This window comes from Coffea arabica, chromosome 1e, assembly GCF_036785885.1.
Source record: "Coffea arabica cultivar ET-39 chromosome 1e, Coffea Arabica ET-39 HiFi, whole genome shotgun sequence".
In the NCBI taxonomy this organism is placed as follows: domain Eukaryota; kingdom Viridiplantae; phylum Streptophyta; class Magnoliopsida; order Gentianales; family Rubiaceae; genus Coffea; species Coffea arabica.
Window position 1 is genome coordinate 39,862,820 of NC_092311.1, and position 15,363 is coordinate 39,878,182.

General features: G+C 34.6%; 1 protein-coding gene across 1 annotated transcript; it reads left to right on the forward strand.

Annotated features, from left to right (window-relative positions):
* The first annotated feature begins 1,262 nt into the window (after positions 1–1,262).
* Positions 1,263–5,188, forward strand: LOC140016952 (polyubiquitin-like). The gene is made up of 7 exons (XM_072071261.1): positions 1,263–1,370; positions 3,017–3,076; positions 3,160–3,312; positions 3,465–3,612; positions 4,644–4,694; positions 4,818–4,992; positions 5,074–5,188. The coding sequence occupies exons 1-7, from the start codon at positions 1,263–1,265 to the stop codon at positions 5,186–5,188; spliced, it is 810 nt and encodes a 269-aa protein (XP_071927362.1).
* Positions 5,189–15,363: the final 10,175 nt, after the last annotated feature.

Consider the following 15,363-nt stretch of genomic DNA (forward strand, 5'->3'; position numbering starts at 1 on the left):
ACCTAGGGTGCGATTTAATTGAATAGCTTGACTCGAGCTCATGAATAGCTTGATAAATTATTCCATTTGAGATTGACAGGTCGCGGTTGAACTAATCAATTGAGTTTTTTGAAGCAAGTTCGGGTATGTATATTATATATTGAAAAACTTGTGGTGTTTTATGAAATACTTGATATAATATTTAATTAATATATTATAAATATTTAAATTACTCTTTTAGGTTGGTTATTTATAATATTTTTGATCCTAATCATTTGTTGAACTCAAGTAATCAAACTTCACCATAACGAACGCAATTCCTCCACCTAGCACTTTTTCCTGCCTTAGATCTTTGTTCATTGATCGTTGTGGCAAGCTCAAGAAGTTGTTCACACCAAGGTTGCTACAATCCGTGCAAAGTCTTGAAGTACTTAAGGTCTGGTGTTGTAACGAATTGGAGGAGATAGTATCAAACGATGAAGAAGGCTACTTTAGTTTTACTTCAAGCAACAAAGATTCATGCTAAAGGACCACTATCAGTTGCCTCCCAAATCTCAAGAAATTGGCTGTGCTAGGAAATCCTAAACTAAGGAATATTTGCAAGGGGCTCCTGATTTGTAACTCTATTGAGAGAATTGAGGTAATAAGCTGCCGAAATCTGGAAAGCTTACCTCCCTTCCTACCCTCCATCAATGGACAACCTTCTGCACCACCAGCACTTAAAGTGATCCAAATATCTCTACTTGGTTGGGAGTCATTGAAATGGGACAATCCTTACATGAAGAAGATCCTTCAACCTTTTGTTCGTTATGGTGAATTTTGAGAATAATGTCAAGCTTGACAAATTAGAATTGTACAAAGATTCTTAAGAATATGCCAAGGTCGGAACTCGTATTTATCCAATGTAATTTTTGCCATTAGCGTAGAGTTTGTCATTTAATAAAATTATGATGTGTTTTATTTTTAAAAAAAAAGGAAAAAAATTCGTTTACTCGTGATTTTAATCATTTAAGCTTTTCATTGTTATTCTCCATAAGAAAGTGAAAACCATGGAATTTGGGCATATCCATGCCAACAATATATATATTCCACTTACTTTGGGACCATTTCTGCAAGAGTTCCAGAGAACACATTTGAAGATTTACATTACTAAGTCCAAAAGTATAATTAAGGTCAAACATAATTAGTCAGAAGTTTTATTCAAGTCCGGAGAAAGAAATTCCAAACTCACTTCTTTGGAAACATGGTAGTTTGATACTTGATGATGAAGTTGGCAAGTTAAGATGTTGTACACTGTTCGTGATGTTAAAGCAATCGTGGAGAGCATCATTGGCTTCCCTCTTTATGATCTGAGCCTAATTTATGATGGCAAAAAACTTAATGATTCAAAGGTCCAATCTTGTCACAATATTACAGCAGAATCAACCTTACTGATGTTAGCGCAAAATTTTTTTCAGATATCTGTCGGGTACTACAATTTAATCTTGACGTGCATCAAGATTGTTTGATCAAAGCTGTGAAGAACAAGATTTTTGATAGGCTAGGATTCCCAGTTGATTCCCAGATTCTGGAATGTAGAGGAATACCTCTAAACAGTCGTCAGCATTTAGCTAGTTACAACATTCAGAGAAAGTCCATAATTCAACTGTTTAATCTTGCCCGTTAATTGAATTACCTAAGAAAGTAACATCTTCTTTGTGCAAGACTGAAAGGTCATTTTTCAAGATTTTACTTATGATGCTAATCTCTACAGTCTTTTTGCATTTTGGATTACTTTTAACTGTAAAGAAAAATATTGGGGTGTTTTTTTTTTATCAATCGTCACTTTGTCTATAGTATCCTACACTATCCTAATCTAAGAGGGAGACACAAGTCACCCAACTGGGTCTAGAGGGGCCGGTAGGGACTGAACCACCATCAGACTAGACAGATGCACTACGCACCCGTCTGATTTTTTTTAAGAAACCACTTAATGTGGTAATTGATGGGAGGCAAAGGAGCCTTAAATGGCTTAGTGGTGGCCATCAGCCCAAAGGCTGGTGGTTAAAAAAATTGGGGTGTTGATCATAGCTTTTCATTTCTTCTAATTTTCTTGTGAAACTGTTGGTATTTGTTTTGGAAATGGGCTTCTTATAGCTAAAACAAATTTATTCCTCCTTTAAACTTGTTGCATATGAGGAAAGCCTGACAAAAGATGCTAACTGTATTAAACTCAGAGATGATTTCTGATTTAATCAGGGCAACAGTTGATGCTAACTTTTCATGATATGATCAAGTTTTTGCTCATTCGAGAAGTATTACCATGCTATGTGACTGAACAAGTCCCTAGTTGTTGGACAAGAAAACAAATAAAATTACAGATGACGATGTCTCTAATGTAATATGTTGTGTTTCTTTTCCTCCAGTGCAATGTAGCTGAATAATTACTTTAGCTTTTTTGTCTAACATAATTCAATTCAATGTGCAAATTCTAAGACAATACCTCTATACCGGCTCAAGTTGTAGTAGTGTAAAACTTCTTTTTTTTTTTGAGATTATTGGTTTGCCTTTTCTTTTCATACATTGGACATTTTTTTTCTCCCCCTTTGGGTTTAGCTACACTTTGCACTCAATATTTAAATTAGCAGACCAAGCAATGGTGAGCAATTTTTTGTTATTGTTATTCAGAAGCAATATAAAAAGGATGAAGTCTTTGTAAAAAAATATTTGGGAAGTCCATCGGAAAATCACCAATTTGACAAGAAAAAAGGGAAGATTGAAAGTCATGTACAGGATCTACAGACCAAATAGATGATCAAATAGGTTCGAGGGGTGACATCATTTTTATTATTACACATTGTTCCCTTTATCCTCCTGAATTTTACTTGAATTCATGTACTTCAGATTTTTTTTTTCTTTTGATTAAATACAAGTGCTAAAAGAATTGGAGCGTCAAAATTCTTAGTTGCAAAGCAAGCAATCCAGGGTGTCACTTTCAAATTTGAATTAAGTAGATTTTCTGAGTACTCTTTTTTTGGCTGTTGTTACTGTTTTGCAGATAAATATATGCTTGCCTGTTATGAAACCGGTTGCTTTGAAAGTGAAGAAATCAGATACAGTTAGAAAAGTGAAAGCAATGTTGAAAGAAAAGAAAAGAATATGTGAATGTCTTCTGGAATTCTTTTCTGCTGGTCATGGGAGGATGATCAAAATCTGGGCTCAGTTGGGATTCAGCAGAATACTAATCTCCATTTTTTTGTTCAAAATTTGCTGTCAACGAGACTGTTTATCAAGAGAGCATCTGATCAGAAAGTCCTCCAGATTGATGCAGAGGCTTCTGATACCAACCACAATGTTTAATATCAAATGTTTAATTGAGGCCAAAGACGGGATCTGATAGGATGTAATTTGTTGCTAAATTTATAATTATTTTTCCCTTGATTTTAACCAAATATTATTTTAATTAATAGATTCTACCTATATTTGATTAATTGTGTTAATTGTAGGGAGGTGGAGTAAAAGTGACAAAAGAGGTGATTTTTCAAGAATTACTGTCAAGTCCAGATGATTCGGGAATTTACTACGCATGGGATTTCCTAATTCGAGTCAAATATGGACATCTTTGGTGGAATTTGAAAGACTTTAATTACCTTTGTTAGTTGTAGAGTTGAATTAGAAAACATGAGTTATTATTGTTTTTATTTCCTTTTTTCTAATTAGACAATAGGCCTTTGTTATGAGTAGTAGATATCAAATAGGAAGCAAAAGAATAAGGGAAGTCCGCCGAGTCCCGTTTGATTAGTACTTCTTAGGGAGGAAAAGGGTCAGTCAGCTATATATATTAGCAGACTAGTCACTTAGATTAGGTTTTATCTTTGTTTCGGTTGGCCGCATGTCTTCACGTTGGCAATTTTCCCAACAACGAAGAACTAACTTCTCGTTTTCTAGTCGAAAGTCAACTTGAAGATTCGGTTCCAAACATCTGTGAGATCGAATTATTTTTATTTATTTATTTTATTCATTGGTATTCGTATGTTTTCTGGTTTAACTTCTTATGATTGTTTTGTTATTTGAATGTCAAGGGCCCGATATTCGAATTAATTTAATAATCTACCGCCAAATTAACCGATTAAATCTGTAATTGTTTGATTGGTTAATACTAGTGACGACTAGCGTGATTGGTCCCATGTTAGGAAAACGTATAATCTAATTTAAACAAATCCCCGTAGCGTGTTTATTGATTAAAGTTGGGCTTTTCTAATTCTTAATGCAATCGAGGAATTAAATCCTACGGTCGCACCTAGGGTTATTTCTTGGTTAGGCAAATAGTTAACGATTGTACCTTGACTATCAATAAAGTAAGGAAAAGTTGGTTGTTTATCGCGTGTATAGCAACTATAACCAATCTATTAACTAATAATTGAATTATCTTTACATCGATGATCAATTGAATGGACCGTATATAAAAAGTTGCACCTTTGCCTAGAATCGTATCTATTGTTGATTAATTCCTATTTATTTTTGTGAGTTGCTTTTATTTAGTTAAGTAGTTATTTTTATATTTTTGTAAAAACCCCCATCTCTGAATTCTAAAAGAAATAAATTATCCCTAGTCCCTGTGGATTCGATACTCGCCTATATATAAAATTTGTATTTTTTTTGAGTAGGTAATTATTATTGCACAGGCTCGACACCTGTCAGGATCCCTTGTGATAAGTTCAGTCTAATTTATTCCGGTAAGCCCCTTGAGGATGATCATGAAACCTTAGCCTCTCTCGATATCCAGGGTGAATCAACTCTTCATATGGTGCTTTGGCCAAGAGATGTATTGCCAATCTCTGTGAAAATGTAAAATGAAGAGTTGTTGAAGAGGGAAGTCAAGTCGTTGTACACTGTTCGCGATGTTAAAGCAATCGTGGAGAGCATCGTTGGCTTCCCTGTGAATGAGCAGAGCCTAATGTGTGATGGACAACAACTTGATGATTCAAAGGTCCTATCTTCTTATCATATTGCTGCAGAATCCATCTTAAAGATGTTAGTGCAGAATATTTAGATACTTGTTAAGGATGGTTTCAAAACAATTACTCTTGATGTGTGTCAAGATGTTATGATCAGAATTGTGAAGGACAAGATTTTTCACATAACAGGATTGCGAGCTAATCCCCTGTTTTTGGAATATGGGGGAAAACCTCTAGATAATTTTCAGAGTTTGCCTAGATATAACATTTAGAGAGTGTCCACACTTCATCTAAGGAGGTTTGGGATGTTTTTAATTGTATTAACCAGAAAAGAATATGATGTTGTGCAAGAAAGATTGAGACATCCTTTGTCAAGATTTTGCTTTCTGATGCTAATGGATATAATCTTGGTGATTTGTCAAAGTGGAGTTTGTTGCTTTCACTACTGTCTTGTCTTCGTGATGGACTCATTTAAAGGTTATCAAAACAGTTTTGCTGTGAATAATTCAAAGCTAAAATATCCAATTTTGTCAAAAAATGTGAAAGCAATGTTTGAGTCAGGAGGGGAGAGTAATGCTTTGTTTCAGGAGCTTTTGCCTAGAGCTGGTCATAGGATTCAATTAGACTACTAAGTATGACACTAGCTAATCATAGAATTCGGAGGGATTAGTGACTTTCAAATTATCTGAAGTAGAAGATGATAATTGGTCATGGAAGGATATATTATGGTTGATACATGAATTTGTGATCCCATCTTTGTATCAAATGTTCGATTGGGGCCAAACAAAGGGTACATTCACATAACTTTGATTGAAGATGATATTGTAGAACGTTTAGCCTTTCTGGATATTCAAGGGGAAATTTTCTATGACTTGAAGTTTCTTGTTGTCACAGAACAGACAAAATCTTCAAGGCAGATAGAATTTGTTTGCATAATGGAACTTACATTTTTTGCACATTTTTGGATAATGGAACACAAAAAAGATGGACTTTCTTCCTATTTTGCAACTTTTTCTTTTTAATTGTATTTGAATCAAAAAAATAAAAGATATATGAGACTCGTTGCGTGATTGGGAAATTTTTATGAAACCTAATCATAAGGGTGTATAATAACCAAACAATTCGACTCAGCTCGTGAGTAACTCGGTCAAAGATTCGACTTTAATTTGGTGTTGATTGAGTTCAAGTAGGGTTCTGCCTACTTGATAAGAAATTTAAGTGAGTACAAATAGGAAAACCAAAACTCAAGTATCTTGTACAATATGATTTTTTATTATTTATTGTGAAATTACATTTATGAGTAAGATATATAGTTATGAAATTTACCCCAAAAAAAAAACCAAGCTTGAGAACCTTCTGTTATATATTTTGATTCTATCCAATTCCTATATCTTCATATAGTCAGATTTAGTCGCAAGAGAAGAGAAAATTACAAACAAGCACTATTTTAACTGTAACACGAAATCCAATTTAACACACAAAAGAGGATAAACGAATTATACAACAATAATGAGTAAAGAAAAAAAAATAGTTACAGTCAAGCATAAATTTGGAGCGTGTGCAAAAAATAGAGCCCTCAGTCTTAAAAGTTAAATCAGTGTTCTAATGTTCTTGATAAATCAGTGCTGGGCAACGGAGATGTTCCTTCGCTTGCAGATGTTCATAGCAAAACGCAAGAGACCATCTTGCCTATAGCCCCAGAATTCTACCACATCACCTTTCTTTAGATGATTGTCATCAACAAGCTTATTCCACCCGCTGTTGAGAGCGTACTTGTTCGCGCTCGGCCACCTCTTCAAATTCATGTCGAAACAGCGTTGTGAGCAATCCACCACCGTGACCTTAAGAGCCTCTTTCTGATTCAGCAGCATCACTTCTGGTTCAGTCAATACTTGCATGATTTCCTCGCGAATTGGAATGAGAAATCTGCTTTGAGTTGAAGCAACATCGGACGCTTCCAATCTTTTCTCGAGTATCCAACGTGCTCCATGAGGAAGTTCTCGCTCGCGTCGAGGAGGCATTGATGCACGGCTGCTTGAAGCAGTTTCTGTTCCTTGTTCTTGATTCACTAGATGATCGTCATCAGCCAGGCCATCCTCGACCATAACAACGACGTCGATAACCTTTCCGAACAGCTTAATTGTCTTTTTCATCTTCTTTTCCATGTTTTGAATTCGCTGGACGGTGGTAGGGATCAACAATTGATAGTCAGGAAGGATGGGAATCTGATAAACGAATGGGAAAAACAGGAGGAGGACTAATGGTAATGAGAAGCACGAAGTAACGTTTATGGGCTGTTTCTATATATCATGTTGCAGACCCTAGAGAAGATCGCTTCTCCTAATCCTATACAGAATCAACTTTCCAGGATGATAACCTTCTCAAAAGCGTTTTTCTTGCGGCAATAGGAAACAGTTCGAGAGATATTCTCCTTCTTCTTGTGGGATTCGGATGCTTGTTTCCTTGAAGAGGTGAACTCTCGAAACTTGCAGCACTAATTGTTAAACAAGTAGGCAGTTGTATTTCATAAAATCAGATTAGCAACAATATTACAACACGAAAGTCAATTTAAAGTAATTAGAAAGGAAAAAAAAATGAAAACGAATTGTACTGCAAAGCAAAGTAGAAACATTTTTAATTACACTCGAGCACAAATTATATATCAATATCAATTGAAATAAAATCTTTTTACCAAAAAAAAAACAAGTTTTTCTAATACAATCTTACAGTAATACACAATTAAAAATAACTCAAAAAACATCTCATCCATACAATATATCAAATATTTCAAAAAATTTTTATAGTAAAAATTTTTTATATACGTTGTTACAGTAAAGTGGATATTAGATATATTAAAAAGAAAAAAAATAACTTTTACCCAAATGGATTAGTGATAAACAGAAAATGATAAATAAAATTGAGAGAGCAAGAAAAGGAAAATGTAATAAAAATGAAAAAAATTAAGATCATGGGATTAAACCTACATTTTCACCACAAAATGAAGCGAATGAATATCTTCCAGCTGATCTTTGAATTGACGAACAAAACTATAATAGAATAAAGGCAAGGAAAGAAGTATTTACGGTTATAAAAAAAAATAAAATAGGTGAGAATTACAGCCAACTCAAATTTAAAAATATAAAAAACCAAAGAAACACCCTCACTTTCAAACACCTTGCAATTCTCCCTTCCCTCTTCCTCCCTTATAATAAATCCATACTAAATCCCATCAACCCTCTCTTTTTCTCTCTTGGCACTACCTCATATGGAGCTCCAAGTTTTACTATTGTTTTATAAAGAAAAATAAATAAATAAATCACCAAATACTTCCAAAAAAATGTAACAAAGGCAAAGGCATTTCATGAAAGTAGAACAATTACACATTCAGCCATATAAGCCATTTTATTGATGTTGTAGCCAAATCTCAGCTAATTATTTTGAGATCTAAAAAATATCTAAACTTTATTGAACGCAACAACCCTTGAAGGATGGACTGAATTTCAATCTATGATCATAAAATTTTTAGGTCCATTGCTAGATGGTGGTAGTATAGCTCACTTATTTAAAAGTTGAATCTTTTGTTGTTGGGTTCCTAGGCCAAATCTTCCCATTGGAACGTGCAACCTTTTCTTGACTGGCTTTGGCTTAGCCTTGATAACGGTAACAGTTCAAGGAACCAATGGGGGAGGTGGCAAAGCCTCACCCTCAAGAGCCCAATCCTATTTATTGAGCAGCCTATTCTTTTCTAGCTCAGACGAGTCCATGTTCTGATTTGCCACAAAATTAAAAATGTTGTCAAGCATCAACTTATAAGAGCTATGAAACTGTATTTTCAAACAACCGTACTTTTATCTCCCCAATTTTGGATGTGGAATATACAAATTGCAGTGAAATTAGTATAAAATATTGAGAAAAGAAGAAGAAATAAACTAGTGAAATGCAAAAAGTACAATGAGGCGGGGCGGGGGCGGGGCAGGGGCGGGGGGAATTTTTTCCCCCCCGTTTAGAAACGAGGCAGGGGACGGGGGTATATTCCTCCGCCCCAACCCCCGCCCCGCCACCCGTTTGAAATATATGTATGTACATAATTATACATATAATGATATTATCAATTATACTACTAATTATACGTGTTTATTAATAAAAATTATTAATTATTTATATTAAATTTATTAATACACTTATATTAAATTCCTAACTACACTTAATACAATAACACTTTTTTCTAAAAAAACACAATAATAATTTAGTAATTGTATTGGTATCAAAAGTAAAAACTTGATTATTTTAGTTATATTTTTTTATCATATTAGATTGTATTCAAATAATTTTTGTTTAATTATTTTTATGAGTTTCAATTGTGAAGTTACAATGAATAATAATTTGGTGATGTGTTAATATTTTAGTACTTGATTATTTGCTCAAATTTAATTATAATAAATTATATAATAATTTTTTTTAACACCACGGGTGCCCCCGCGAGGGAAGTGGGGCGGGGCGGGGGAAGTCGGGGGTGGGGGACGGGGGTCATTAATAGGCAATAGGGCGGGGGATGGGGGAAGGATCCCCCGCCCCATTACCACCCCTAAATATGACACTTTCAATGGGACGGAGGAATTAATTACTTTTGTGTTAAGATCAAGATGAAATACAGAAAACCCCTTGTGGTTTCGTAAAAAATCAACGAGCTGCTTTATGATTTTGAAATACCCACATAACCTTCTTGTGGTTAAATTAAATTGGAATAGCATTGTTTGACCTGCTATGGTACTGGTAGCCCATTTTTTATTGATTTTTTTCTTTTCTTTCTTCCCTTCATTTTTTTTTTTGTTTTCCTTTCCTTTTTTTATATATATTTTTCTTCACTTTCTGTCTTCCTGCATTACCACACAATCGCCACTGCTATACTACCACCACTATCTCTATCTTCTACCTACCTACCACCACCATCCGCCACCACTCTCTCTCCTTGCCTAATTTCCCTCCTTCCATTTCCTTTTTCCTCTCCCTTCTTCTCTCCCCCTTTCCTTTCTCTCTCTCTCTATCCTTTTCTTTCTTGATGATCGGATTTGGTCACTAGAGAGAAGATTTGGCTGCAACTAAATCTCTGTTCGTAACCAGATCTTCTCCGTGTGATTAGATAAGGTCACTAGAAGGAAGGGAAATGAGAGGGAGGCATGGGAACAAAGGAGCACTACAAGAAATTTGGCCTTTTGTGACAATAAAAAGTCATCACTAAAAATCAAAAAGTCGTCATTATATGAATATAGTGATGACTTTTTCCATTGTCACATGGTTGTCACTAATTCTATGTCACAAATAGGTACGTGTGTCATCACTATGTCACAAATAGGTACTGTGACAACTCTTTTAAAGTCATCACTGAATCTTATTATTTAATGACGAGAACTAAGTCGTCACTAACGGTTGTCATTCTGTGACGAATTTTCTTGTCACTGTTTCACATATTTTTTTGTCATAAAAGGTAGCAAAAGTCGTCACAAATTTGAACTCTACAGTGACGACTTGAACTTGTCACTATCATTCCTAGTATTCAGTGACAAGAATAGTCGTCACTTAGTGAACTTACAACTTTGTTTGGAAGATCTGCAATTGTTCATTACAAATATAGCATTGTCACGGCATTTCCGACAATTATAGTAAAAAATTAAATTTGCATGATAGTGACAACTTTGAAGGTTATCACTGAGTTTGTCTTAAAGAGTTGAAATTGGCCATTACAAATATAGTATTGCCATGGCATTTTCAACAATTATAGTAGAACATTCAATTTGACAAAAGGCAAAATCAACGACAAAAGGCAAAATCAACGTAGAATATATGCCGCAAATTCATATATTTGGCCATAACACATCTATAAATTAATCAAAACAAAAGTGAACCACAAATGTTGGGTCCTAAATCCCACATAATCAATTCAAGTAGTAATGGCCAATACATATCCTTCCCAAAAGATAAGAGTACTAGATTTCTAAACTAAAACATAGACTATAGCACCAATGTCATATTTCAATCATCTCTAGCAGCATATCCAACAGTCTTCTCACGATCAATATGAAGCTAGACTGCATTGAAAATAAACTTTTCTTTAGAGTTTCAACATATCCAACTATTGTGAACTTAATAAGTAAAAAAATCAGTCAAAAAAAGAGTTTCAGCCAAAATAAAAGAATATGTGAATTTTAAGAAAGCAGCCACCCCAAGTTTATAAGACTCGTCCTTTCTATTATCAAGTTTCATCCAATTTTTGTCCATGTCCTAGAGTTACAAATCCAGAACATAAGTCACAAATTTTTATCTACACATTACAACCAGAAATAAGCATAGATAAGCTAGTTATGAAACAATAGATTTCTTGAGGTGAATCTATAAAGATATAAGTGCAATTCCTAATGTGCATAAGTAGGCAAGGGGTAAAATAGGAAAATCTCTACTTCTCTGTGTTTTTTCCAGATTATATATTAAACATACACTTTTGCTAGCTTAGACAATCATCCATGAATTTCATTTTGAAGGAACAAGGAATGGAACTGTTAAGTGGCAGCAACTGCAAATCTGTTAGTGTTGTTGCAGTTGCATCCTTTAAAAGAGAGACTAATAAGTCAAAAACAATCTATTAAAACATAGTTTAAAGAAGTTACCTGACAAGTAATGAAAAATTAGAAGAACAGAGGTAAAAACAGGCCTAATTGTCTCTTGAGTCCAGTGTAAAGCAGCTGCAAAAAAGGCAATGAAAAAGCTGAGAACCATTTTTCAATTGAGGCTCCAATGAAAAAGCTGATTAGTGAACAAATATACAGAAAATAGAACACCAAACATAATGCACCAAGTGTAACAACCCATTTAATGGGATTAGATATGTTACCATCAGGAACAAAATCAGTTGCACAGAAAGTTGAGAAAAAGAATAAACTACATGCATATAGATTCTAAGATTTAGTGAGGAAAATGGATTGAAAAACATGGTACTGACAGATTTTTAACTAGGAGTGGTAGGACTGAGTGAGGAAAAAATGGGTAAAGAGAAAATTTTTACTTGAGGTTTATATAGGTCAAGTTTATGTCATGATAAGTTCTGTCACAAAGATATTCGTGCCATCGTCTTCATTTTCTCCACCTTTATGTATACTTCAGTTTCATAATGACAGAAACTCATCGAATTAGTGAACTGTGGTAGTTGTTTAGATCAATAGAGTTCCATATTGTCCTTAATAGAATATTGAGTTTGAGCAAAACTCTTATCTGGATAAAAATTTCTCCCATTGCTGACCTTTTAGGCTTTAGCTAGTCTCTTTACAATTCCAGTTAAGTGCTGTTATGAAGACATGACAAGAAAAAAGAAGCAGAAAACAAGGAAATATACAAGTCTATTATTTAGTTTGAGAATCCTATTCAATTCTTGAATGGCATATGAAGTATGAACATGAAAGTATTAATTATACTTATAGATTGAGTAGAGCAGTAATAGCATTCATGGTTCTTAAAAAGGAAAAATAAAAAATGTGCTATGACTAACAAATTTAAGAATCTTGTCCATTTCCAAAATGTTATTTCATTTTCATAAGATTCTTTCTTCTTGATGAGACATTGTCGTATATACTGTGCTCAACTAAGCTTATGAGTGGGCCGTTAATCCATTTTGCTTTTACAATATAAATTATAAGAAAAAGAAAAAGAAAAAGAAAGAGGAGAGAGAATGAGGGTAACAAGACTAATATAACAGATGTCAAAACAAAAACTCCATTACATTTTTTGGTTTCGAAGTTAAATTGTATCCCATAATAGTGGAAAGGCAGCTGGAGCCAACCTAGTGCTATCACCAAGTAGCCAAAAGTACCTCTAACAAGTGTAGTTGCATGAGTTTTATCAGCTTCAATGGACCTTGAAGTTCCAAAATCTGACACTTTGGCTATGTGCTTCCCATCCAAATGTATATTGTTGGACTCGATGTCTCTATGATAGATGGGAATTGCGGCTGCCAAGTGTAAATATGCCAATGCTCCTGCTACTTCACTTGCTATTCTTAGTCTGAAGTTCCAAGTGAAGGAGAATGAATCATCTATCTAATTATGAATGAGGTTGGAGAGGGTGCCATTAGGGATAAATTCATAGACCAATAGAGGAACTTCTGTCTCTAAGCAATAACCCAGTAGTTTAACTATATTCTTGTGGTTGACTTGTTAAAGAACAATAACCTCATTAATGATTCAGTACCATAAAGCTTCTGTCAGTACCATGTTTTTACTTTATCTTTGGCATTAAATGCTTTTATCTAAATTAGTAGAACAATATATGGACTCTTTACAGGTTAAGTGCAATCCTATATAAAGCACATCAAAACCAACTAGAGAACTCTGTTTGCTTGGCAGAATAGTCAGCAGTAGTTGTTGACAAGAAATTCTAAAACTGAAAAAGAAGCTCCATTCATTCACAAGCAGGCCGTCATCATAGCTAAACAGATTTTCTCTCTTTGGCAGAGTGGACGAGAAGAAGATACAGCACTAGGACAATCTCTATTCAAAATAAGTAAATTTTGAAAGAGTTGCAAAAATTTCTAAACTTAAGCGGGGCTGTGATTCAAAACTTGGCCCTTCGCTGTGTCTATCCTGCATATAACTAACTTAATGCAAGTGTTCTACAAGTTACCTTTGCTGTGTTGAAAACAACATTTTTGCAGTCTGCAAGAATGCTCACAGACCAAGCAGGAAGGAAATATGAATTCCTCTTGAATGTGACGTTGGCATCTACTTTCCTATCATAGTTAGCAAGAAAGGCTACACAATCGTTTGAAGTTTCATAGTACACATGTGCCTGATCAAACAAATTCATTCTGTTTTTTGGATAAATTCACTATTTTGGATAAATATACTGCATCCTTTGCCTATTTCCGAAGACATAAACTGTAATGATCATCAGAAACGTCTATTGCATACGTCCTCTTATGAAAAACTCTTTCTCTTATCACTACCCACTATTATAGTGGGGGCAATGGGGAAGAAGTCCTTGAATTAAATCAGTCGGTTCAAATGTTCAACAGAAAAATTGGCCTCAATCTACTGTTGTCCAACTCATTATAGGAATAGAAATATCGAGTCAAGAAACGGGTTCTTCATTTTCCTTTTAAACAGGAACCAACCAATATCAAATCTAAAATTACAGAATAAAAACTCTTCAGAAAATCCCTTCATTACACAATCAACAGATATTTACAGCACCCAACACTAAACTCAAATCCAAGCACAGACTGTGATAAGCCTACACATAATGGGCAGAAGACACATTAACAAACAGCCATTAGACAGAAATGTTCGAAAATAGATGGAAAATATTGAGATCATTTACCTCAAATTATGCCGTGACAACCTTAGGTCTTGTTTTCCTTCTGATTCAGTCTTCAAATTTTGGCTTTTCCCTAAAATTCATGGTACTGGCTCAATTTAGGGATATTTGCTATCTACTACTCTACTAAAGCTGCCCTATCAGCTTGGGTAGCTCTTTTTTTTTTTTTTTTTAACAAAGATGATGGGAAAGTTTATTGAGAATGATATGTGCCTCATTGCTAAATTACAGAACCAAGAGTACCAACAACTACCATTGGACAAAAATGAAATACCATATCTCAATGGAAATATTCATAAACAAGAGTTTGCAATGAAATACCATATCTCAATGGAAATATTCATAAACAAGAGTTTGCAGTTTTGAGTAACATTAGGCCAAAATTACCTCTTGTTAGGAATCTCCATTGCTTGAAACTGAATTCAGCTGCACAGGGCAAACAATAACTTGTGCAGCATTTCAACCTAAATCATCTAAAATTGCAAAACTTTTATAACTTCTTCACTATGACCAGACACTCGTTCAAAAACCTCTCAAGCTCTGATGTATATACACTGGGAAAAGTCCGATAATGGTCAACATGAGGTGATGCACCAAAGTTGAATGCCCACACATTTTTCCCACCTCTCTTCTGTTCTTCAACAAATGACTCAACTGATGAGAATGGAATGACCTTATTAGCTGTACTATACAGATAAAGATGTGGGCAAGAAGGCCGGTTTTTTGAAAGGACAGAGATTATCTTTGTCAACTGCTGTTTGACGTCGTTCAAGTTTAGGAGATAAGAGAAGAGCTTCTCAAATGCTGACAAAAGTAAGGTTTTAACGGACAGGGGCTCCTTTTCTCGCAACTTTGAGGTATCAACTCCACTTTCCAATTGATTTCTTCCTACAGCTACAACTGATGGATAAGATGATGAATTGTATTTCTTTAGCAGGGCTGCAGTAAATCCAGCAGCCCAGACCTTGGGATCTATATTAGCGTCACCTCCTGAATCAACAATAATTCCCTTGATTTTCTCCAATAAATCTGGCCTACTTTGCAAATTCTCAAGAATGGAACCATACCTCCTCAGATGCTTCGGATT

Excerpts from the sequence above, each read along its gene's own strand:
- LOC140016952 (XM_072071261.1), top strand. The coding sequence starts at position 1,263 with ATGTTGTACACTGTTCGTGATGTTAAAGCAATCGTGGAGAGCATCATT. Across the intron at positions 3,613-4,643 it reads GAAAGACTTTAATTACCTTT|GCTCGACACCTGTCAGGATC; the intron begins GTTAGTTGTAGA and ends ATTATTGCACAG. Across the intron at positions 4,695-4,817 it reads GTTCAGTCTAATTTATTCCG|AGTTGTTGAAGAGGGAAGTC; the intron begins GTAAGCCCCTTG and ends TGTAAAATGAAG.